The 27,680-nt window shown below is 33.8% G+C and overlaps 1 protein-coding gene across 8 annotated transcripts in view; it reads right to left on the reverse strand.

Moving 5' to 3' along the window:
- LOC108970074 (mitogen-activated protein kinase-binding protein 1) overlaps positions 1-27,680 on the reverse strand; it is a 205,826-nt gene that overhangs the window by 34,755 nt on the left and 143,391 nt on the right. Inside the window, exon 1 of one of the 8 annotated variants that reach the window (XM_018935206.1) lies at positions 22,306-22,865. The exons of 6 other annotated variants lie outside the window; for them this stretch is intronic. In XM_018935206.1, the coding sequence (XP_018790751.1) occupies positions 22,306-22,371 (66 nt within the window). In that variant the 5' untranslated portion in view covers positions 22,372-22,865. Of the gene's footprint in view, positions 1-22,305; positions 22,866-27,680 lie in introns of those variants that run through there. One more of the 8 variants, XM_018935208.1, reaches the window with a different exon arrangement.

Here is a 27,680-nt window from a genome sequence, read left to right on the forward strand (position 1 = left end):
TTTTTTGCAAAAAAATAATTTATTTTATTTTTGTACTAAAAATCGAATGTCAAGCTTAAAGTGAATAGCTTAATCTAGTATCAATGCCAAGCTGAAATTAAATTCATTTCAAACAACAGCACATGCCATACAACCATCAACACTTAAAGGCGCCTTAAGCAATGTGTTTTCCATTTCAAGCTGTGAAAAGAGTGAGCAGTGATATCACCCACAGGCTGTAGTGAAAAAAAAAAAAAATGTAGAAAAAAGTAAAGCCCAGCACTTTTGATGCGCATTTTGAATGAAATGTCATTTGTGCGAATTCACGCCTGCGCTCTTTACGCCCCCTGCTCCAGCCACAGCAACCTTGCTCTCGACATTTGACTCATCACAGCACAGCAGCTGCACCCACAACACTACGCCACGCTCGTTGATAGTTACTGGCATGCAGTCAAATATTTGTATATACAAACGTACATAATATACAGAGATATACATATATTTATAAGCGTATGTACATATATAAATAATGTATTTCGTTGCCATATATGAATTTTAACATCTGTTGTAATATCATTTTCATATGGATTTGTTATTTAGTACTTTTTCTCTTATTTCTCAGCGAAATCAGTTTTATAGTCAAAGCCAAGTTGTTTAGGTTCATGGCTAGCATGCGTTTAGTCGCATGCTCGAAACACATACACAGTAAAATTGAGCTTTAGCTATAGTTCTCTAAATTAGTCGACCTTAAGTAGGACTTAAGATGCTCATAAACATTACTGGCGCTAAAAGAAGATTTCACACAATCTTTCTGTAATTCTAATATGCCTACAGAAAGGGAGATTTCTTACTTAATTAAGGAAAAAACTCGGCCCTACAACCGATACAAGGTTTCTTTAACAAAAAATATTATCATTACTTAGACTGTGAGTACTTTAGCGAAGGTAAATAAGCCAGAAAAGAAAAGGTAGAATTGAAGTCTTTCGAAGATTTTGATATCGCACTACCTGGACTTTGATAGACTTTTGAGCTAAAATAAAAAGGCTAGAATACGAAACTCATCGAAAAGGTCGCTGATTCTCATTTCCCTCAAGCTTTTAATGAACCGTAGTTCAAGATTCGCTAAAATTGTTCTGTGTTAAAAAGATAAATCCCTCTTAAGTTCTTATAAATGTCGCAACATAGAAAGTTCTATATAATACTCCATCAAACTCTGTTAGATAAGTTCCATCAAATCCGTTAAGAAGACTTAATAACTTAAGAAGAACAGAATATAATCGATTGTTTGAAAATGCACTTTAAAGAGCGACATCTATAGGAAAGGCTTTGAATCCCATCTTTCAAAGTCGTTTAGATCTTGTAAGCCGGCTTTGAGCATATGTATAGGTCCCTTCTGATCAATAATCCTATAAATAAAAAAGAGTGACTAGAATGGAAAGAAAATGCTCGACTCAAAGTCGGAAACCTTATAAAACATATATTATGCTAGTATTATATACATATACAATCAGCGAGGCGAGCTGAGTGGATTTAATCAAGTCCGGACATACGTGAACTAATCCTCCACTTTCGGAGATATCGATCTGAAATTCTGCACACCCCTTTTTCTCTTCAGGAAGTTTCCCACTTGTCGGAACCACTGATATCAGACCACTATAGCATATAGCTACCATACAAACTGACAGATCAAAATCAAATCCTTATATTGATATATTTTTTATTTGACAAGATATCTCCACGAAATTTGGCATAAATGATTGTTGAAGGAAACTTTTCTACCCCGGCACATATCGTTCAAATTGGACCAACAATGCATATAGCTACCATACAAACTGAGCGACAAATATCAAGTTCTTGTAGGGAAAACTTTTTTGTTTGACAAGGTATCTCCATGAAATTTGGTATTGATTTTTATTCCAGGCAACGCTACAATTACTAAAAAATTTGTTTGGATCGGACCGCTATAGCATATAGCTGATCGATCAAAACAAGTCTTTGTAAGGAAAACTTTTTTATTTGACAAGATATCTCCACGAAATGTCACACAGATTATAGTCGCAGGCAACCTTACTACCTCGGCACATATCGTTAAAATCGAACCACTATAGCATTTAGCTGCCATACAAACTGATCCAACAAAATCAAGGAAAGAACTTGATAAAGCATTAAATACCTTAATTATAATAAAGATGTATGGATTTTGCTAATATTCCGAAAATGATCAAATCTTATTTATTTTTTTTTTTTAGATATAAAATATTGTAACTACTTCATTTCCTACTCGGTCTTTTAAGAGAACACAATTCAACTCGCTTACCAAAGGTCGTTAGACACAAATCGAGACTTGTATTCATTATTCATTCTTTATACATACATATAAGTAAGTTTTATTTTCGCTCGAAGCTACTGCAGCGCTGTCGGTGAAAACCGGTTTCTGGCAAAGGCATGAAAAAAATCTCAAAAATTAGCAAATGAAACGATTATTTACAATTTTGTTGTCTAAATTTAACTTTTTTGCTGCGCTCTCATGTTGTCATAATTGTAAACAATTAGAAGTCATTTTCGTGATCAAATTAAAAATACAAAAACAACAATAAAAAGAAAAAAGCGAAATCATGCTAACGGCTGTAAGCTTGTGGTTGATGAAAAGCAAGAAAAAATGTGAAAAAGAGTGAAAAAAATTTCCAGCTGAAAAACTGTGTGCTGCACAAAAACAACAAGAAAAAGTGCCCGCTGGACAGAAATTAGGTTGTTGTTTAAAATTATAAAAAAAAAAAAACAGAAATGCTTGAAAAATAGGAAAAACAGAATCTGAAGTGCTTGAGAAAGAGAAATAGCACAAGAACAAAACAACAACATGATTTCAACAATCGGAAGTCTCTGGCAATTAAAAATAAAATCGTAATTGAACTTTTTTTAAACCGCTGCCGCTGCTCACTCACTGTCATTGCCAAAAGCGTTCGTCGGCATACGGCGGTTAGGGCAGTCAATATTCGCTTCAGACATCAAAGTACCAAACATATGAGTACAACAAAGTACAAAGTAAGCGCATAATTAACAAAAAATATCAAAAAAGTATCCATAACCAGCCATTCGGCAGCGCATGCATTGCGCAATCGCACACACAGCCACAACCACAAACATGCGCTTTTTATTGAATTTTTGTTCAAACCGCGATTTACGCGTTTGCTAGGCGCTGCATAAAGAAATTTCTATGTGAATCGCTGCTAAAATAAATTCTGCATGCATTTACCGCCCGAAAGCAACAACGACAACAACACTTGCTCAATCAATTTGTTGCGCGTGTCAGTTGAAGGAAATACGAATTAGGCTGCGCAAACAAAAAATCATAGACAGTTCGACGGAGTTTTTGTACGCATGCGTCAGCCATAAAATTAAATGCGCTAGTCTGTCTTTTCGCCGGTGATGTATGCGCATGGCGATGGCAGCGGAGTTATACGCGCTCAATCAAACACGAACAAACTCTTTAACTCAGTTAAAGCGCTCCGCCATACCGTTGTTGCATGCGAAATTTCAAGCACAAGCGACTAGTCGCTGCTTAAGCTCGTGTCAAACCGTTTATATGTGTGTGTATGTTTGCGTAGTGTAAGTGCCGATGGAAGGTGGAAATTAAAAGAGCTAGTGTAGGTAAACGGGTCAACAACGGTACAATGCCGGATTAGCGATGGTGTTGCTGACAACAGTTGACCGATAATTGAATTTATTGCCAGCGGTGGGAAGTCAGCGGAAAGAGAAAGTATTACTACTACTTATATTAGTTGTTTTGGGTAAAATGTTATGAATAAAACAAGAAAAAACATTAACTTCGGAGGCATCGAAGCTAAATACTCCTCGCAGGTGCATTTCTGTTAGTAACTATGTGTTCATTTTGTATGGAAGCTATATGCTATAGTAATCCGTTCTGAACAATTTTTTGGAGATTATATTGCTACCTTAAGCAGTAATCCATGATCATTCAGTTTGTATGACAGCTATATGCTATAGTTAACCGATTTGAACAATTTCTTCAGAGTTTATATTTTTGCTTTAGAAAATAACCTGTGCCAACTTTTATGCAAATACATTGTGAAATGTGAAAGTTTTCCATACAAGAACTTGATTCCGACCGTTCAGTTTGTATGGCAGTTATATGATATAGTGGTCCGATATCGGCAGTTCCGACAATGACGTTTGTAAAATTTCGAAACGATATCTTAAAAACTGAGGGAGTAGTTCGTATATATACAGACAGACGGCTAAATCGACTCAGCTCGACATACTAATTATTTATATTTACACTTTACAGGGTCTCTGACCCTTCTCTCTGGGTGTTACAAACTTCGTGACAAACTTAATATACCCTGTTTAGGGTATAAAAAACAAGGTATTTGGTTGAATGCAGTTTCTATTTACAGCTCATTTGAACAGTGACAGGGAATTTTTAGTATTATTTTCACATGTTCATAATTTTTCAATATTTTCCTATAAAGTTGTTGCGCCAATAATTTTTGAGCATTTTTTATGCAACAGTAATGACTTTCGTCTAAACAAACAGAGCCATCAGCGCAGACTTTTCTAGCCTAGAAAAGAAAACGAAGGAGATTGGTCTTGTAGTGAACGAAGGGCAAGGCAAAGTGCTTGTAGCCACACCCAAAGGTCCCCCGCAGCTTGGGAACTATGAAAGTCACTCCTTCTATCACTTATATGAATAGAAGTTGACATATTTTAGCCAATCTCTTCGCCTGTTTATCTAAGCTACTTGTTCAAGTGACCAATTTAGCATGATAAAGTCTGAAACGTATGAGATCTAAGTGCCGAAATACATTTGTCTCATAAGAATCTCACAATAATTTTATTATCGAAATGGTTGGGCAAATGTGAGCAATTTGTGCTCACAAATCAGGAAGATGTTAAGCATGCTTCTTCAGGGGGTTACATGCGTTGACGGATTTCAGAAAATCGTATTTTTATTGGCTTATTAAATTCTACAAAACCTCTAGATTATTGTTCTAAATTTTCAAGTTGATCTGAGTAATAGTTTTGGAGATATAAATCTGTAAAAATGATAGTGAAAAATCCAATTTTCAGTTGTTTTAGTTTTCCTTCGTCCAAGTTCTAAGTTAAGTTTTTAACTAAAACAAACTTTTTTTGTACTTGAGATATTTCATTTTTTAAATAAGAAAGAAATTCTTAAAAAAATAATGCTTTTTACCCGAGAAACCCCCAGAAAAGTAGGAGGTTTTAGGGGGATTTATTAAATTCGGGACAATTTTGATGTGATGTAACAGTGTGATGATTTTATGCCGACTTTTTGGAAAGTTCATAGGTTAGGCACAAAAAAAATTTTTTTGTCATGAGTCATGAATATCTGAAAACAAAAAAAAATCTTTTTCCACTTTTTAGTTTTAACTAGATATAATAGACATTAGGGTGGGTAAAAAAATTATGTTAAGTAGTTGGAAGCGAGAAAAAAATGGAAAACCGTTAGACAAAGGACTTCCCGTTACAATTAAGAGCTTACAGTTGGAGAGTTTTTCCTAGAAATTTCTATCACCTAATTTTTCAGAGTACGAAGCGGAAAAAAATTCGATTTTCTCTACCCACCCTAATACACATATATTTGCTGCTTATTTATAATTGCTTTTTTAACATTGTTTTATTAATACATTTTTCTCATTCACAATATTAAATTAATTTATTAATTATAAAATGAATTTAAACATTTTATTATTTTGCCTTTACTCTTCTTCGCTGAATTAATTACCCAACTGCTCGAGGTATAATTTCAAAGAACATCTCAATTTAACCTACATTCATAACTTTAACACACATTGTGGGCCGCACATACACCATACATACAACAACTAAAACAATCCAACAACAACCTCCAATAAATGTGTAAAATGTGTGCCACAAGCTGCGGCTGCTGAGCGTGGACCACGCAACTCATCTGGCAGACACTTTGTCGTTCATTAGCAAACAACACAATCTGGCAGCCTTGACAATCGTTACACAAATAAAATAACAACAAAATAAATAAAAGCATAAACACTACAAGCGTTGCCATATACACATGTTTTAAAGAAAAACCAAACAGATTTGGAATTTGCATTCGCGCGAAGCTCTGCGTGTGGGCTGGATGCAAGAGCTCTGCACATGTGACCGCGCCGTTTTGTTGGTGTCAAGTGGAAATGTCAATAAGGAATAAAAAAAAAACGAAATTTTTTCTGACGATTTTTTGCGAACATCAAGTGCAAGAATTATGTGTGAATGTGCAACGGGCTCAGTGGCTCTGCAGTTTCTGGCGCTGTGACTGTTCACCAACGCAAGTCCAATAATGAATAAAAAGCTTGAAGCAATTGCAATAAGGTCATGCACTCGCACCGTTCACGAGCTCTGAAAACAGAGTTGATGTAGAGCTCCCGACAGGAAACTTTACTTTCCACTCACTCTCTTAACTTCGATTAATCAGTGAAATAAGCGCATTACACCCTTTTCCCAATAGATCTGTGCGCCGAGAAGGAATCACCAGGTGGATGTCGTTTGCCTCCTTAGGTATCTGTTAGATAGATTGATCTATCTAGCCGATTGAACGGTCCGATAGTATTCAATTCGAACATTTATAGAATCTACTATTCACTAAATGGAATTTAGATCTGCCAGTCTTTTGATTTTTTTGTGTTCGTCTGGTTTTTAAAGATTTTCTTTCCTTTCTAAGAAATATCAAGTAGCTTTTGTTTTAAAATATGTACTGTTCACTATCTATATTGGTAAAGCTATTAGATCCCTTTCTGTAACGTCTTAAAAACTGATTATCTGTTTCAACTCTTTCAGAAGGAAGGCATCTTCATCCTAATAAACAATTTAGTTTGTTGTCTGCGGTTTCTTTTAACAAAGTATTTAATTTTCTACACTGAGTTATAAGTTTTAAACTATTTTTCCTTCATCAGATTATTTTACATCGTCATATCATCTTTCATAAGGAAGAAGCCCTCGGCTCTCTTCTATGTTGGATTTTTTCTCAGAGAAGGCGATTCATTTGCTCTAACCGGTAATACTAGAAAAATATTTTAATGATTTTGCAGGTTGTCTGAGTTGAGAGGTCTCAAGCCTCAGCGGCTTCACACATTTTCATAGTTAAATCAAGAGCAGAGAAATGTAATGGACTTAGTAAACTATTTTCAAAGTAAGTTATATAAGTAATAACACTTCAAGGTCTGAATTTTTATAATGAATTAGGTAGAAGTCAATATTTCTTTGGCTTTCTTCGGCAAATTGTTCGCTGTCATTTTGGTGGCGTTGTTGGCTTGTCAATCGTTTCTTGAAGGTAAACAAAGACATGACAAGCGTGAAGAACGCATTGTTACCACAATTGATGTTAAGGCATGGTGAATGACAGCAACAGTTAATGCGGGTTCTAATACATACATATAAACTTTCATACATATGCATATGTCTATTACATACAATATAAGATGACAGCAGCGCGACAAAGTTGGTGGCATTCGCTGGCGATTCGGAAAATTTACATAAAATTGCGTTTAGCATTTGACAAGTGGCATAAGCAAATATGCAATACTTGCAATAACAACAAAAACTGTAATAACAGCATATATGTAAATATGTATGCAAATGGTAATGTGACTAGCGGCTTACGCAGTAGCAACGCCTGCCAAGCGCTGGCAGGAATAATTGCGTAAATTATGGCAAATGTCAAGCCGAACGCGGGAGGTGTGAAGGGAGGTGAAAGTGAGGCAACGCGATGGTAGTCGTCGAATCAAAACACACATAAATATGTAGAACTGCAAATATTTGCTATTAGTGCATATGTGTGCGATATAAATGATGCACACAACAAATGTTTCTAAGTGCACTACAGTGTGACATAAAATTAGCGGTATGAGCTATTCGATTTTGAAAACAATTTCAAATATATGACAGGAATAGTTCGGATACTACGCAGTTTCAAGAATAATAAGGTCGTGAATTCGATAATCCGTGAGTGGGAGAACATGAAACAACTACCTAATATCCGAAGGCTAACATAGAGGTATATACTATAATGCAATCAAAAGGAAAAGGCATGGAGACCAGAAAACCATTCGAATAGATTACCTCCATAAACTTTAAAGTTAAGCATCCGATAATGACGAGTCCTCTATTGAACACCTACGCAATGCGGAACATGATTTTAAATATCTTGAAACTTGAATCTTTAAGTTGGACGGAGAACTGGAGTAATTGACTTTGTGAAAAAAACATTAGAACTTTATTCCTAGGAACAACACACTTAAAGAGGCAATTGAATCGATAGACTGATGTGGCCTTCGAGATCGCATCGATCATTCAACAACTCTTCGAACATAACAAGCGAATTCGGTTAATTTAATAACCCGTATGAGAAGTGTGTATCATCTACCAATGCTTAAAAGAAATGTAGAAATATCCATACATTTAAGTGGCTTAAAGGTTATTGAAAAATAATAAATGAGAATCACGAAGGGAATACTTTTGACGACTTAACAAAGCTTGACATGATTACATTCGTTTACGGTTTACTAAAAATCTAATATTTATATTGTCGTATTAAATTCCACAACACCTCTAGAACATTGTCGTAAATTGATCGGAGTAATAGCTTCGGAGATACAGTCTTGAGAACTTGTGCACTCGGGTCTTGCAAGGCTAAGTGCGCCGTCTTTAAAGATGTTTTTCTCGAAACTGTGTTTTTGAAGTCGTCGGTTGGCAAGATTTCTCGAGAACTACCCAAACGATCATCATGTAATTTTAAACATTTTTGAGATGCAACTCTTAACGACTAGGACGAGGGATTTTTTCCGATTGCAACTATTTGAAAAAAAAAAAATGTCGCGAAATTTTCACTGGAATTTGTATTTTTTAAATGTCTTGCCAAAAATCCAACTTTCAGTTTTTATTTGTTTTCGTCCTAGTTCTAAGTTAAGGTTCTAACTAAAATACGCATTTTTTCGCTTTCGATGATCATGTAAGGAGTTATACTGCCACCGCGGGCGAATATTTTTTCCGAGGGATCACCGGAAATGACGTTACAATGGCCGAGTTTAAAATATTTCTTTTCAAAAATTTCAAAATTTCTTTGTTAATTGTGTATGTTTGTAACACTGCAATAATCTAATAAAATATTTAATTTTTTATATGAGAAAAAAATTTTTAAAAAAGGCTGTTTTTTTTATCTGAGGAAACCCATCTTCCGATGCGACCTTTATAACTTAACTCCATCCAGTATTCCGAAAAAAAAAATTAAAATTTTATATACACATAGTATTTTGATACACTGTACATAGAAAAATAAGATAAAATTCTATAAGAAAAATAGTAAAAGAATCAAAAGTACACAAATGACTGCAAATGCAATAACAGCAACATGGCATGCTATATAGTCAAAAACAAATATCACTTCGCATAAATATGTGCATATATCGATATTGGCGTCTATGCCACACACTTAACGGGGTTAATGAACGTTCGATGCGGCCCACAACAACAATTGAGGTTAATAGACAGTGCAGTATGCTGTTTTGTTTACTTTTACATGCATGCTTACAGACTTATGAGCAAACTCAATAAAGCGCACAACAGCACACATAAATATACATACATACTTGCAATCATATGTATGTACATATGTAAGTACTTAGTATGTATATGTAGTTGAATGCATTCTCATTTATTTTTAATGTGCAAAGTTTAGATGAATATAAACTTATAACAACCATAATGATTGCAATCCGCATGCCTGAAATATATATAGAAATGCATTGGCAACCATAAATACATATGCAGATATGTACGCGTGCATACTCATGTACATAGGTGTGTGTAATTATGCATTTAGTTTTATATGTATGGATGGTAATTGGCATGGAGTTATGCATAGACGCCGCAGCTTGGGCGTTGAAAGTCCAATGGAGCGCACAGCCATTTGCCATTTTATTATCGCCGCTGATGATCGCCATTTCATTTGTTGATAATAAAAATCCAATAAATGCTTACACATAAATGAATGAATGCCAGTAGACTTATGGAAATTCAGTGCATGATTTATTGTAAAAGCCACCGTTTGCTTGTAATTTGAAAATCGCCGTGATTCAAATGACACCGTAAAAGAAATTAAAAGTTGAAAAACATGAGAAAGTTTCTTAATTTCACTGCAAAATTAAATGGCATTCATCAATTATAAATATTATGGTCATAAATGCTGAGTTTAATGGCCTTTGGTTTTTGGCATTTATTCAAAATTACAAAAATAAGGGAGAAAATATTTGCATGGTAAAATTTTCAAACCATCCTACAACCTACATATAATTAGTAGCAATCGATACAAGGCTCTTCGATCTTATCGATCCCCTCGTCCCACAATATTTATAGGATTTGCAGATTTTTAACAGACATCAAGAACCAACACTTAAAATGGTTGAATATTTAGTAATAATTATTACAAAAACATAGATTCTTCACGTGAGGGGCCCATTACTTAACACCTAAAATGCGCCAAAGTGTTGGTGATGCTAACATACAGCCTGCCCATCTCTTCTAAATGTCAACCTCAGCTTCACTTGTTATCCACTGTTTAATACGAACGAAGCTCTGATGACAAAATAAAGGCGGTATAACCTTATCAGCGCGGAGGAAACTCCTTTCCCCTGCCGGCCAGGCTTCCGGCCAGCAGCCTCGGATCAAGGCTCGACTTCAGAACGCTAGTCCCCTACTTATCTTAAATTAATGAGATTATAAAAACCTTTAGCATGAAAAAAAGAATAACGAATAGAAATACCTGGCCTTTCCACAAAGCTATAGATGACGGAGGTAAGGGTTTAGTACGTAGGTTTACTGCTTCGCAAGTCCAATATATTTAGTCAGATGATACTGATTAGGCGTTCATCCGAAAGGAGTGTAGCTTTTGCGAGAAGTACGAATCGTGCAAAAAACAAGTGTCAGTATATATGAAAGACTTCCCTTCGAACACAAAAAAATATATATACGCTCACCAACAGAACCAACTTGTCACAACTATGCAAAGAGTTCCAGCGCTACCATATTCTCGTGATTGGTCTTTGTAAAATCAGATAGGGAAAAATCACAACAACATCTGTTCGGAAACTTTTTTTTCTGGTAGCCATTCCAATCAAATAAGAGAGAGTGGCGTAGGATTTGTCCTCTCTAAGTCAGCTTCAGCGAATTTTATTGAATGGTAAGCGTTCTCTGATAGGATCATCTTGGTAAGATTGCGTGCAAGAGCGATGAATATGAAATATGACAATAGTTCAATGTTATGTACTCACTTCTTCTTCTTTTTTATATAGATTTTGTAATTACACAGGCAGTCTTTTTAATATTTTTATGAACATGGTTATGCCAATGGGAGACATAAACGCTAAAGTTGGCCGATGTAATTTGGGTATCAAAAGGACAATAGATCTGTATAGCTGGAGAACGTTTGCTGAGAATACAGAGATGTTTACTTAGTGTTGCTCTAACTATAGTATTTTTATAGGTGCAACAGTATTCAATCACAAGAGAAGCCACCGAAAACCGGATCGACCATATTGCCATAAACCAAAAGTGGTATGGCTCTTATGGGCACGCGCAATAAGCATGGAACTGATGTAGCAAGTGATCATAATCTTCTAATTGCAGTAGTACGGCTCAAGGTGGCTGCGATTAGCAAAGATTCTAATCAAAATGATGTTGAAAACCTAACAGATGTAGGAAATTTTATTAGATTCATGGAATCGCTTGGAACTTTCCTTACTTCAGGACGCGCAACTGCAGTCGAACGGGATCAGATAAAATCAGAAAAGCTTAATGAGGCAGAGGAGCACGTCGACTACATATTGAATAAATGTAAGTGTTGTATCTTAGATCACACATCATCCCTGAGAAACCAATGCAAATCAGTAAAAAAACAGCTAAATTGCGTAAAAGCCATTCAGTGAATTGCCAGAATACAATGCTAGGGTTGCCAAATTCCGAAATGTAAAAGGCAAATATGATGGACAACTATATGTAATAAAAACTTTCTTCCAAATTTTTATTAATTAATATTTAGTTTACCGAATGTCAAATCAAGTTCGAATAAAAAAAGTGAATTTAGAAATTTCTGACTAGATTGTCTAAGTCTCTGTTAACGTTACAGGATTGCATGAAATGGTTTTGCGCGACTCCCAAAGTGGAGATAAATTATTTTTTTTTATCAAATATTTATTATTAATAATTATTTTCAACAAAGTTATGTAACAACAACAAAAAAGTACATGAAAACATGACTCACTCTAGGATTATATAAATTTTAGTAAGAGTTAAAAACAAAAAATAAATTAATAAATAAATGTGTGCAACATGATAAGCGCCTAAATAACAATGCACATACGGACATGCAGCAACACTAAGGGAACTTTGCTTTTATTGTTGCAATGTTGCATGCATTTTGTTGCGGAATGTGTAATAAATCAGACGAGAAGCCGGAAAGTTGCTACATAATTTATAATTATTTAAAATTTAACAAAAAGACAACAAAAAGTTAGAGAGAGAAAAAGAGAGCGAAAAAGTGAATGGACAGCAGAATGGTGGGGTCACAAACAGCGGGGTGTGGCAAAGGCACGAACCACATGAAATTTAAATGAAAGCTGCAGCAAGGTGCAGATACATTTGCAGATATATAATATACCTTTGATTAAATATTTTTTTACAAATTTACAGGCGAGTGCATTCGGCGCACGACATTGCAGTATTAGTAGCGTTGTTATTGCTTTTGTTGTTGCGCACTATTTTATCATTTTCCCAACTTTTTCAATGTCAATTTTGCAATTAAATGGCGTGAAAAGCGATAAATTACTATGCCGCTATCGCTGAGGCAATCAACGAATGCACTCGCTTTTCCCCGGAGCATTGATTTTTACAAATAAATTGCATTAGGTATGTTTGGAGTGCGCTACACGGCTGATTATTGGGAGCGGGCTGCGTGTTGAAGCCGGCAAAATAATGTTCACTTTTTAACTAATGGTAATTCAAATCAAGCAAATATGAAATACATGTTGAATAACGGTATAATTATAGTTGGAAAAATAGAAACTTTTTTCTTTTAACTTAGTTACTGTCGTTCATTAATATTAATTTGTTAACATCAGCTGTTTCAGGTTGGTGGTCTCACACACTAACACAGTTAAAGCAAACGATTTGGAAATTGCATAAAAAAAAAAAATAGTAATGTAAAATTAAATACGAAAACATGAAAAGTGGGAGACAGATGCCGATTAGCGGCCTTGGAGCACGGGATCCCGAAACGTAAAACTGAATTTATTACTGTCAACTACTTTCGAATGAATACAGTCATTTATATATATACATATAAACTAATGAATTTTTGAATTACGCTTACTATGATGTTTAGAATTTTTAAAAGTCTTTTCAAGGAAAGTTCATGAGGATTTTTTTTTAATTATAAAAGCGTTGAGTATAGAATAGAACTACTTTTTGCCAACATCAAAACAAGCCAACTGACATTTCAGGGGTTACATGGGTTTCCTTGGACAAAAAACGGCCTTTTTTCAATATTTTTTTTTTTTTATAAATATTGAAATATTTTAACGAATGTTTTTTTTATTTAAAAGCCACATATTCAACAAACATTTTGCAAAACTAAAAAAAATATATATATCAAAATGGCAGTCATTACGACGCCATTTCTGGCAGTCTCTTGGAAAAAAGGTGCATCCGCGTTGTCGGCAGAACTTCTTTCAGGATCATCTCAAATAAAGATAAAAAATACGTGTTTCAGTAAAGACAATAAACTAGGTATTGGACGAAGGAAAACAACAAAAAAAAGAGAATTGGATTTTTGGCAGACGTTTTTATAAAAAAAATGCAAATAAATAATAAATTTCTCGACATTTTTTTTTTAAGTAGTTGTAATTAAAAAACAAAAAATCCTTCGTTCAAGACCTTGTAAATGACATCTCGAAGACCTGTGTAAAATTTCATCAAGATTGGTTAAGTAGTTCGCGAGAAATCTTGACAACCGACTTTGAAAACATAGTTTTGAAAAAAATGCATTTAAAGTTTTACCTACTGCGCCCTCAGCCTATACCTGACCTCGAGCGTCCACCTTTTCAAGGTTGTATCTATATTAGTTGTATGTATATTAGTGGGATCAACTTGAAAATTTAGGACAATATTCTAGAGATATTATAGAATTTAATAAGACAAAAAAAATTTTCGAATTATTGAAACTGTGAAGCCCATGGAACCCCTTAAAATCTGAATATTAGCAGTTTTGCAACTGCCGACATAAAATTTTGGGGAACTCGGATTTTCGGAATCCCGACTTCCAAAAATTTTTTTTCAAATTTTGATGATTTTGAAATGTAAATTATATAATAATAATAATATAATACATATAATACATATAATCCCGAAACTTCGAGTTTTCTAACAAAATTTTTATGTGACGACGTTTGAATATCTTTTTTATTTTACTAAACTATACAAAAACTTCTAAATACCAAATACCTTTAGAAATGTTTCGTGTCTTAAAATTTAGCATTTACAAATCGTTCTTTATTAGAAAAATGGCATAGAAATCAATAACTAATTAAAAAGTRATATTTTCGGCATCAAATCCAGAAATTTCGGGTATTTAAAAAATTGATAAAATATTATATTATTATATTATTAATTTATATTATTATTATCTTAGTAGAGAAGTTATATCTTCGAGATCGAATACCGAAATTTCGGGACTTTAAAAAATACGTAAAAATGTACATATATGTGTATGTATATTAGCTCGTTAAGCAACAAAACGGCATATAAATCAATAACTAATTGAAAAGTAGTATTTTCAAGATCGAATACCGAAATTTTGTGACTTTAAAAATGAATACAAATTTCTGTTAACTCGTTTTTTATCATAAAGAATAAAAATCTATATATAATTAAAAGAAAATCGGTATCAAATCCCGGAAGTTCCGTGACTAAAAAATATGTATAACTAGCGTATTAATAAAACGGCATAGAATCTACGTCTAATTGAAGATAAAAATTTTCTGGATCTAATCCCGCAATTTTGGGACTTTCAAAATATATGAAAATTAATATTCTGCTACACAGTACTTAATATTTGTATATATTGGCATACCTGAAATCTTTCAAAACCGTTGCTGACGCGTTGAACGCCACTATTTCCTACAGGACACCCCTCATGCTTTGCAAAATTATAAACGTACATACATAGCAATGTACTTAAATATAAATATGCATATTATATGTATGTATATACAAACTACTGCCATGCATAGAAATACGCGCATGCCAAAGCTTTTGCATTTCAATTGCCACCGGTTATCGCGCTGCTTTTACAATTATGAATCAATAAGTGTCTTCGCATATAAATTTGCATTATTCATTGATGAAGCAGGAAATAGCCGCTACTGTAGAGTGTTAGCGACTTTGAATTCGTCACGCAAATTTTCAGATTTGTGTTACAAACAAAAGAAATTTAAAAACCTTTTAATTGGTGAAGGTATGCAAATTTGTTTATGGAGCCGAGACTTAGTAAGATTTGAAATCAAAATTGATTTATAAACTGTTATAAAAAAATTAATGTGGCATAAAGTGCTTGAAAACTGGGTAGGTTTGAATATATTTTAGTTTAACTGTAGACTTTAAGTTGCTTTGGAGCTTGCGAGGCTGAAAAAGCTGCTTAAAAACAGAATAGACTTTATGTGACATGTGTTATGTGTTGATATTTGAAGCGATTTAGTTGCAATCAGAATTGGAATCATCCTTAAAAATAAGAAATCATAAAATCACGAATTATTTTTTTTTGAAAATATTTTTCGCGGTATTTCGTTTTAGTATATGAATTGCTTTGACTACTATTTCTGTCGCAGTCATATATAAAATAAATTACTATTATATTAGAAAAATTTTGGCACAAAATTCTTGTTAAAACATCTACTTGTTGACACGCTTAAAAATATTCAAATCAAGCAACACGTTTCCAAGCAACAATTGCTCCGCAAAGTACCTTGAACTAAAATCACCAAAGTTGTGGCCATTGTGCATAACGAGAGGCTCTTTTAACTGCCACGAATCCTTCGACATGACAATAGTTTGTGCAAACAAAAATATCGCCCATCGTATCTATATATTTTTACACCTCATATAACTCCAAGCGTCTGTTACAACAACCCCAGTCTTTGTTTGCTTTACCAATTTTCTGCACGTTCAACGCGTATTCTTTAAGCCGCTCCGTAGACTTACAGACAACTCTTTGACAAAGTGCCAACTATTTTCATGTATTCTTCGCTTCGTATGCTGAAATATCGTCTGAGTTTAGTGCTTTGAAAACAAATTAAGTATGCATGAGATGCGCTCATCATTAGCGGATACCAAATGAGTTGTGCAAACACACGAAACATGTACCCGAGCGCTGCGGACAATAGCGATGCGTTGTAAATGGACTAAGGCGACAAATTATGCAACAAAGTTTGGGCCAAAATAGCTCTTATTGTAGCTATTTTTGAGTTCAAATGATATTCTGTTTCTGTTTTGTTTTATTTTTTTGTTTTTTGTTTTTGTATTTTGATGTTCACCATCTTCTTTCGCCTTACTATGTACCGCTGTTTCGCCGTTAGACCTTATTGATTTCAGAATTTCAATTTTAACTAACTGTGAAATAATCATGGCTTGCGATGCGATCACACTTTAATACCTTTTCAATCGTTCGTTTGTTCGTTTTTCTGTTAGTGAATCGATAATGATTTGATTAGCATGTCGTGTTTGGTCTATGACTTCATTCAAACATACATAGAGAACGTGGTTGGTGAGCGAATTGCTTTGCATATTTGCGGTTATTTTATTATTCTGAGTAGACATTGAGATACCTGATACAAGGTTTTGTTATTTTTCGTGTTTTTGCTAATTTTATCGTAATCTCAACTGGCATCTCCGGCAAAAGTCGCGCGCATTTGTTGCCTACTAATGAGTTTCCCAGAATTCGCTAGTATAATTTGTCAAATTGAAAGAATTACCGAACAGGGTATTTTAAGTTTGCCATCATATTTGTAACATCCAAAATGGAACGTTAGAGATTCTATAAAATGCATATCTAAATGATCTGCTTGACGAGTTAGCCATGCCCTGTTTATTTATACGCGAACTACTCCCTTACTTTTTGAGATATCGATCTGAGATTTTGAACAGATCCTTTTCAAAAAAAAAGAAGTTGTTCATTTGTCGAATCCACCGATATCGGACCATTATAGCTCTTAACTGTCATACAAACTGCACGATGGGAATCAAGACCTTGTATGAGAAACTTTTGTAGTTGACGATATATCTGTATAAAATTCGGCATAGATTATTTTCCAAGGCAATGCTACAATATCTGAAAAAATTTTCTAGATCCGACTACTACATTATATAACTGTCATATAAAAAAGATTGACTAGGTCATTCACATAAGCAGCCATGACATCGCTAAGGAACTTAACACATTCATCATTAAACGGGTCTGAACCATTTAAAAAAGACTGGCTACAAAACGAAGCTTGATATTTGGCTACCAGGTGAATTGTCTGTAAATAATTTAATGGACCGAATTAACATCTGCGATTCTTTGCTGAAAGGAAATGAAATCGAACCATTACTGAAGCGAATAGTAACAGGAGACGAGAAGTGGATCAAATACGACAATAATGTGTGAAAAGGATCATGGTCCAAGCGTGGCGAAGCTCAACAAATGGTCGCAAAACCCAGGATTGATGCCTCGAAAGGTTATGCTCAGTATTTGGTGGGATTGGATCATCCACTATGAGCTGCTACAGTCTGGTCGAACGATTGATTATACATTTTACTGTAAACAACTGATGAGATTGAATCAGTCGAAAAAAATGCCAGAACTGATCAACAGAAAACGCATCGTCTTCCATCAGGACCACGCTAGACCACATACATCTTTGATGACTCGGAAAACACAGTGAGAGCTTCGCTAGGAAGTTTTGATGCATCCACCTTATAGGTCTGACCTTGCACCGTGGAACTAACATTAGTTTCGATCAATGCAGAACTCCGTTAATGGAGTGAAGTTGACTTCAAGAGAAGCCTATGAAAATTACTTGTCGCAGGTTTTCGCCAAGAAACCAGAAAAGTCTTACACTGATTGAATAATGCCTCTAGCGAAAAGATGGCAGAGTGTTCAACCAAAATGGTACACATTTAGTTCGTTAAAGATCATTATAAATATAAAAAAAAGTAAGTTGAAGTTTGATGACAAATACGAAAAGACTTTTTCGACTACCCAATATTAAATAAATATAAAATAAATAGTCTAAATATTAATATAAAATAAGCAGAATCAGGGATCAAATATATATTGCAGCATTAACCAAAAAAACCTATGCCACGTCGTTTCATTTATGGATTTCTATTACGCTCAGTATCAAGTCTCACTTATCATTCTCAAAACGTAGGCTAAAACTATTCAAAATCACTGCAACTGGCGGTAACATAAATCCAGCCATCATTTTTAGTAGTAAACGCATACATTTTTCACTGACGCTTGGAAAATTCTCACGCTTAAAAATGTCAACATAAGCAACAAACTTTTTTTTTTTTTTTTGATTTTGTTACACTTTGAATGTGGCTGTAGGGCAGGTTTAGGGTTTCTAACAACAAAAACAAAGCTTGAATAACTTAAAAAAAAGGAATCTGGTACAAAAAAATTAAAAGGCAGCACGCGTGTATGTTGCATGCAGATAAAAGTAAGCGGAGATACTCCTATCAAGTCACGTCAAATGCATAAATTAACAAAAAATAAACACACATTCATATGTACATGCATGTCGAAAATACATGTGAGTTGCGGCAGCAATTTCGCTTTTGGACAAACTGTCTGCTTCTATGTCTAAACGTGAGTGACAAGCTTGCGTTGCAATGTCTCGCTTGACAATAGAAGAAGAAGCAGAAAAACCACTGACTCGCCGCATATGCGCAAGAACTTAATCTTTTTTTCACTTTTTCGACAAAAAACAAAAAAGATATATACATATATTTTACTACTCAATTTATTAAACCAGTAGCTGCACTGCCGCTAAAGTGAACTGTTGGCGGTGATAAACGCCAGCGATCTACGCGCACAAGCAACAGATATGCCATGGAGAGATTTATACATATGTATGTGTATGTAGAGATATTCATTTACATATATGACACATGTAAACTTATGTTTACCTGCAGTTGAACTTAGAGAATTATAAATCACACAGGCCACTTGCATTGGCACATAGATAGCTATATATCCACATGTCCATATGTATATTTGTATCTCACATACGCATGTAAAAGCACACATTTGCATTCCAGCTATGCAAATGGAGTCGCTTTTTATGTTCTTTACTCTCTTTTTGTCGCTTATCTACAAAGGAAGTTCAGTCTGAACAAATGTATTGCATTTTTAATAGTTTACCTGCGCTTGTGCATATGTGTGTGTGCGAATAAGTGAAGGAGTGGAAGACATGTCCACTGTTAATACAAATATATTTACTATACTTATATGCATGTATTTTAAAGACACCCAATCAATTGGTGAAAGTCTGGCGGTTGCACATGCCATAAATTTCTATGAATGTGAAAGAAAAGCAATTAAAGAATGAATCAATAATTAGTTTTGATTGCTGATAATGTCATGTCGAGATAAAAATATATATACACAGCCATATGCATATGGAATTGCATTTAAATTTTGGATTCAGATTTGCTTAATTGCTTTGATGGAGGCAAATTTATTAAGCAGGAAGGCTCAAACCTAAGGCGAGTGATCTAAGATCAGTATAAAGAGATGGACTGGGATTTTTAGGTAAAAAGAAAATATTTTGAATAAATATGATATGAAGCATGACAAGATCAGAAAAAATTCTAATTTCGTTTTTGAGATTTAAAAATTGGAAATATAATAAAATACTCAAAAATCATATACTTCCTTCACATGGATATGAGGAATATGCTAAATTCAATATTAAAAAAAGTTTCCTTAGAAAAGTGGCACTTTTAGCAATGTAAATTTAGGTATATATTATTTTCAATCTTTATTCTAAAGAAATATACATTTTATTGGTTTTTATGTCTTGTATTTCCGCAGAAAAAGAATACAAATAAAAAAGGCTTCATCGAAACATTGGAAATGGCAATTCGATCAAACTAGTATAAACAATATACCGGTATAATCAAGTGGAAATGGAATAAAAAGTTTTCAAGTGTTCTTCGAAACATTGGAAAGTGACAAATCGATAAAACTGGTATAAATTAAATATACTGGTATAATCAAATGAAAATGGAATAAAAAGTTTTTAATGATGTAGTTTTATACTGTTCGGCCGAGATACTTTTTCGAGTAGTTGGAAGCGAGAATAAATTTTTCTATCTGATAATAATAACAAACACAGAAAACTCTGGAACGGAGGCCTTCTACGAGATGGCTAAGAACATACTTTTCAGAGCACCAAGCGAAAGAAAGTTTAGAGTTTTTTTACCCATCCTAATGCACATACATTCATGCATTTAACGAGCTGAAGATGGCGTATCGAAAGAATCTAAGAATTAGTTCAGAGCATCAATAAAAAAAATACTTATTGAAGATTTAATTTGCCTAAATTCTTAGGAAAAGGAAGAACGACTAGCGCGCTGTTGTAAACTCGGTTATAATCGCGGAAGCGATATCTGCGCCAATAAAGAAGAAGAAGAAGATGGAATTTTTACGTTTGAGAATTTATTTATAGATATTGAAGATGCTTTTGAAGTTTCTACTTCATATCGGTTTAAAAAACAACAAATATAATCATAAAAAGTTTAAATGGCTTTTGATTAATTTAAATAAATTTCTTTAGAAAATTTTAATTTTAACAAGACCCAATTTCTCTAAAAATGTTTTTCTTTTTGGTGATTCTTATCACGTCTTACTCTAACTTAAGTGAAAAAGAGCACTAAAACTACTTCTACATGTTCAAAAATTCTTATAAGAAATTACTTTAATTGCCTGCTTTGAAAATATAATAAAATTCTATGGATTTTTTTTTTCAATTGTATGTACTTAAACAAAAGTAGCTCCTGTAATTAGACTTTTCACCTCTAGAGAGCATCTTAAAGACATTACAAAAATGTTTAGGTGATTTCATAATACTTCATTAGCTGTATTTTTTATAGCATAAAGGGGATACAAATACATTGTGACAAAAAAGCACCCAGAAATTGAAACTAAATTCCCTGGATAAATAATATTTCAAAAAATGTGTTTTAGTAAGCACCAGCTGCTTAAGTCGGTACAACTCAGTAGTGCGTTGCGATTTTTACAATGGATAAAAATATCGAACCAAAGAATTTGTCTCAAATTTTGAATTTTTAACAAAATTTCATGTGCGGAATGATTCAATTTTATCAAAACACAAACCTGATGGTACAAAGCTTTCAAAGACGGTCGAGAACGGTCTTAAACTGATAAAAACATTAAAAAGTTAAAGATATTGTACATGAAGATAAGGCAAATGTTAGAAAGATGGCAACAGAGCTCGAAATCTCTCGCGAGTCCGTTCGTGTGATTTCGGTGGATATTTTTGGTATGAAACGCATTCTTGCTCGAAGAGATAAACCAAAATTCGCTGAAAGGGCTGAAGGCCATACAAAAGAGTACTTTTGAAAAGTGTTTGGAGGACTTGAAAAATCATTGGCGCAAGTGTATTACATCTGGTGAAGATTACTTTGACGGCGACAAAATAAATATTGATGAATAATTAAACAATTGAGTTTTATTTATAATTTCCTTATTCTTTTTCACTTTGTATTTTCGGCTTTGATCGATCAGTGTAAACAAACTTTACAACTCCGCTAAATATTTAATTGAAGCACCATTGATGCATTGAAGGAAAACGTAATACTTTCTTTTTGCAAAGTCAAACTATTGACGTGATAATTATAAAAACTACTTGATCACAACTCAGAGACATTGAAAAAGAGTAAAAAATAGTCAGTTAATATTTTTTTTTTTTTTTGTTGTAGGATATAAATAAAAAATGTATTTCCAATAACTGATCACTTTAAAATATTTTATATAGCCTGTGGCTTACTTCCCAGTGCTATTTCGGGAAGGCTCTAAAGGGAACACTAATTGTTCAACCGAAAAATTCACCGACTTACTTCACTCAATATAATAATAATTATTTTTTTTTTTTAATTCCGCACAACTTTTATTCAGTTATACACAACAAAAAAATTGTATTATTTAATTGAATTTACCTCATAAGCTGCCACATCCTCCTTGCCATACAAGGGCACTGGCGATGAATTACGTGGTGCAAACATTTCACACAAAATTCGTAAAACATTGAACACAAAACTCTTTTTGTAGCAAAAACAGCTAATTTATCACCATGAGCACGGGCGAGAGGAGTTAAGGCAAGAACACAACACGCTCAAAACGTTGATTTCGACTTAATTGAAGAGAAATGCGAAAATCACGCAGAGATTGCGCTTGTCGGCAGCAGAGATGTGGGTGGTCGACGTGGTTGCTGTTGACACTGAATGTTTTGTAAACACGAAAAAGTACGTGTGACTAATTTTCGTTGTATATTAGGAGTTTGTTGTATTTACTGGTAGTTTGTGTTCAAAAAATTGATTTTTTTTTTTAGATTTAATTTGCCAAATTGCGAAGCTTTGAAAGTTAATTTGATGGGTTGTTTTTTTTATTGTAGTGTTGTGCTTTTTAACGGTTTTCAGTTTCAGCTTCACAAATAATTATGTTTTGTGGTATATTTTTATGAAACAGCGAACGTTGTAGTGGCTTGTGGGCGTCTAAGACGTGAATCAAGGGCGTATTTTTGTTTTCTTCTATGTTTTTTTTTTTTTTTTACTTTTTTTCTTGCTATATGTTTTCATAAAACACTTCTTTTACTTTAAAAAATTAATTTTCAAATTCTACCGATTCGATTACGTTGCTTTGAGGCTGACTAGCGTTTCGATATTTTCGATTTTCGATATTTGCTTATAGAGCTACAAAATATTTTTTTATTTTATATATTTTTTAAAAATTATTTTAACCACCAATCTGCACAAACAACATGAGCACAGTCACTCGGAAGGTATACACAAGCACCTTTGTTGCTGCGGCGACTACAAGTCAAGGTCGCGTTGTTGCGGCGCGCGTGTTGGCAACTTTTAATAAAACACACTAAATTCACTGTTTATCTTCAAGTTATCGCACAATACTGTTATTTATGTACTATAGTTGTTATATATGAAGAGTAAATTTGCAAAAAAAAAAAAAAAATAAAAATTTAGGCAACACTTGTACACGCTTACTAATTAAATTGCCAAACAACTGAAACGAATGCGGTTTCCTGCTTGGCAGCAGCAAAACATAAAAAGATAGTCGAGCAACTGGCAATTTAAAGTCACTGCGAGCGCCTTTCCCTTTCGATGACACGCTTTATTCGTAAACGTAATTTTTACACAATTTCAGAGGGCTGCTGCGCGCGCGCTACTTCAATGCTCTATTGTAATATTATAATGGTACAAAAATAGATTAAAAAATAGATTTTACTTCTATGTCACAACTTTCCAACAAATAATTTAATATTTCCACACAAATTAATTTAAAATTTAATTTCGACTTTATTCTAATTACTTTTTTCGTTTCATTTTATGCGCGCTCGTTTCGCATCGATTTTATCTTTTTGAAGCGCTTAATAACGCGGCTCAAATCAAACTGAATTGGCAGCGCGCGACGCGTTCACACAGCGCGTACAAGCGCTCTGTGGTAAAACAAACACAAAAGGCAACTTTGCACGCGCACATACACGCAAGCGCGACTGCGGCGCGCGGTTATGCTGTCACTCAATCACGCAGCAATAATGCTGGCCAAGATGCAAAGCAAAAAGTGTAAAAGCCAATCAAAGTAACGAATCAGGCACAAAGTCAAAGGCAAAAGCAAAAAGTCAACGTGTTTGCTGGCGCCCACTCAAGCGCTTGACGGTGCGGCGTTATAGCTCATTGAGTTTTTGAGTGCGCGCACAGCGTTCAGCGCCACCGCCAACATCGCCGTCTACGTCGCGTTGGTTAGCATATGACGCGCGCTTATAAATGTTACACGCGTCGGTGGCGGTCACCTGTTTACTTACACCGCGCAAGCGTTTGATTTTTGGTTTTGTGGCTGGCTTTTTCTTCTTAGCCAATGAAGTATTTGACTGCCAAGGCGGACCGTTTGTGGCCGCCACTTACGTTGCATTTACATAAATAGAAAAGTCAACGCGTTAAGGCGGAGGCGACATTTCGTATGGTGGCTTGCAAGCGCGCTTTGCTTAATTTGAGGCGTTCAACGTGTCAACCGACTTCGCTGCCGCAAGCGGGTCTTCGACGCTACGTTTGAGTTAATTTTGGATTTTTGAGCGTAGCGCGGCGGTGAGAATGTGAGAAGGTTTTTTTTTTTACTTTTAGTTCAATTTATCAAAAACTTTGTCATGAAACCAACAGTAATGGATGTTAATTGAATGGCAATTAAGCATAATAAGCATATGCAGTTAATAATATTTTCAGGCAGCATTTTAATTAAGTCGATTTCTATAAATTCTGTAAAAATAATTTTAAAGTGATGAAGTAAATCAAAAGGCTGCCAACTTCTGTTCAATTTCAAATTTGTGGTGACTGAATTTAAGATAAAACTATTAATACGATAATTAGACATAAATTGAGCCAATTAACAAATTGCATTATATGAAACTATTATAATTTTGACGTAATCAATTTTTAGTATTATAATTGAACAGAAATTATGAAACAATATTTTTTGCAAAATAGAAAAGCTTTTAATTTAGTTAAGAGGAAATAATAAAATATTTAATTGAGAAATGATATTAAAAAAAAATATAATGGAACGACAACTTGTGACTAAACTTTATTAAATTAAGGCACATTTAACCAAAAACTAACCGAAGTATGCCTAATTTACATTCAATTAGAGCTAAATTTAAGTAATTAAGTTAGTTCAAATATTTCTTTTAGTTTTTTATTATTTATTTTTTACTATTTTAATAAAATAAAATGGAATAACTAATGAGATATTAAACTTTATTAATTAAAAGATACATTAACTCAAAAAATTAACGAAATATGCCTAATTATCATTCAATTGGAGACAAAATGAACTAAATTAAGCAAGTTTCAGATTTTTTTTTTGGTTTTCACGAAAAAATATTCTCTTCGCTATTGACCACAATCGCCGCCTACAACATTTCATTTTCAGCGCCTTTTGCGCTCACTCACACTCTCCACTGAGTTGCTCACACTCATGACTTCGCATTTATTTCACCTTCATTAAATTGGCTTTGCTAGAATTTCAATAGAAAAAATCATGACAAATGACAAAGTATTTGTTGTTCAACAATTTTTGCAGGAGAAAAAAATTGTTTCTTTTTTTCGCTCCAAACTGGTTTGCTTGCTTGCCGCTCAGGTATTTCTTAACTCTAATTTAGAATTTGTGTTTATAATTTTGTTAAAAGAGCGCGGCATACAAAGTGAAGCCGCCTGGTCTGCTTATTTAAAATACAAATTATTGTTTAAATAATGTGTACACAAATCGGCAATGGACGCCGAAGTTTAAAACAAGAAATGAATAATGCGGAGAATGCTGAGTGAAGGTAAACATTAGTCATAGGTGTAAATATTGCAATGATGCTGTGGTCAGTCTGGCAGGTAAGAGTAGGAGACATATTAAAAAGTGGGTATTTTATAGTGATACAACAACAATAATATTAAGTAGTGAAACAAAGATAAATTGCATACATGTTCGAATAATTGTCTTTCGAGTGAAAAAGTCGAATTAGTCAACTAAGAAACCGAAACTTCTCATATCGTAATTGCTGTGGAGATGAGAGAGGGTGTTGAGAGTATTCAATTAAATAAATTGGCAAACAAAAACTTGAGAAATTAGGATGAAAAGTATGGAGTATATGTTTTTGTGCTTTAGATTATAGATTTTCGAAATCACAATAGATGGCGCTGGGGACGAATTTTTGGATTAAACGCATTTTTTTCTTGAATCTATAAATTTATAACAAAAATCAGAGGAAAATTAGAAATTTAACTTTAGAAAAAAAAAATCAAAATTTTATTTTAGAATAAAAAAACCAAATTTTACTTTCGGAAAAAAAATATAAATGATTTTCGAAAAATAATCATAATTTCATTTTTGAAAAAAAAACAAAAATTTTCGAAAAACAAATTTAGTAACCATTAAAAATAGTTGTTGTTGGCAGATATTATATTGAAAAGCTCACTCATTTCTGCCTGATAACACCACTTTAAACCGCCCAGCAACTGATTGATGGGAATGTGATGAACCTGCTTATTACTGCAGAGTCTTAAATGCAACAGTGGCAACAGTCAACACTGAAACAACAACAAAAACGATAGTGGCAACAGCAGTGGCGGAAAACGCTGAAACTTTCCCTCATAAAGGCGCCCAAGAAAAGTTGCAATAAAAATAGTAAACAATGCGCTTTTTATGCTTTTTGTTGAAGAAATTCGCTGGGCGGGCAGCATAGCACTTTCAGTGCCTGACATACAGTTACTTACTGCTTCTTGTGCATTCATGATGTGAGAGAGACAGATTTGAATAGTTGGAGCTGCCTATTATTTTTTTTTAGCTTATTGCCTAAGTATATAAGTAGACATGTTTGCATATGTTTTAGCATAGCTTGTAGTAAATAACAACAACAAAGAATGCATTTACAAAGAAAATACTGGCAGAGTTGCATAGAAATGTGGTTGTTTATGTATAAATATATGGTACAAGTCTGGCAATCACTCGTCATCATATGTTTAGTTGTGTATATGCTTTCATAAAAGTATATTTGTATGTTTGCATGCATTTCCTTGCACAATACTTGCTTATTAAAGCTGTGTTATGCATTTCGCGACAATTGGCCACTGCGCAGGCGTGCAATGTGTAATGCAAATTGGCTTATGGCTATTTAAAAACAACCACTTTTGCTGTTTACAAGCAAGAATACATACACACAAACATACCCATACATCTATATATAGCTAATCACATACTTGTATAATTTAATAATTTTCATTCTATTTCTTTGTTCGATATTTTTCTCGCTGCCTACAACGCGATAAATCTACTTGGGTGTTTTGCCACAAAAGCGATTAGTATTAGGTAAACTTAAGAAATTATTAATTAAAGACTTATTACAATTCACTATTGTATTTGTTGTCTCATTTGGGCGATTTATTATTATATTGATTTATTTATTTGTTTGGTTGCTTTTTTTTTGCTCGCACTGACCAAGTTTAGTAAAAACGCCTACAATTTGCCAACACTAACATTTTTGTACATGTAAATATGCAAAAAGAACAACGCTAATGCGGAACAATTTGTATTTTTCATTGATGATTTTTCACTTGAGCCTAGAATGTGGCAATAAAAGCGAATTGTTATAAAACCGGCTGCCATTTAAATTCATATTTCAGAATAATGCAAAAAACACTACAAAAATCATTGATTAATGCAAATTAAAAGGCAACATTTGATTACTGAATAAAATACAACAAAAATATTAAATTACCACAACAACTTGTAACTACAAATACAAAAAAAAAAGATAAAA

The sequence above is a fragment of the Bactrocera latifrons genome, unplaced genomic scaffold, assembly GCF_001853355.1.
Source record: "Bactrocera latifrons isolate USDA-ARS-PBARC rearing strain unplaced genomic scaffold, ASM185335v1 scaffold_28, whole genome shotgun sequence".
Lineage (NCBI taxonomy): Eukaryota > Metazoa > Arthropoda > Insecta > Diptera > Tephritidae > Bactrocera > Bactrocera latifrons.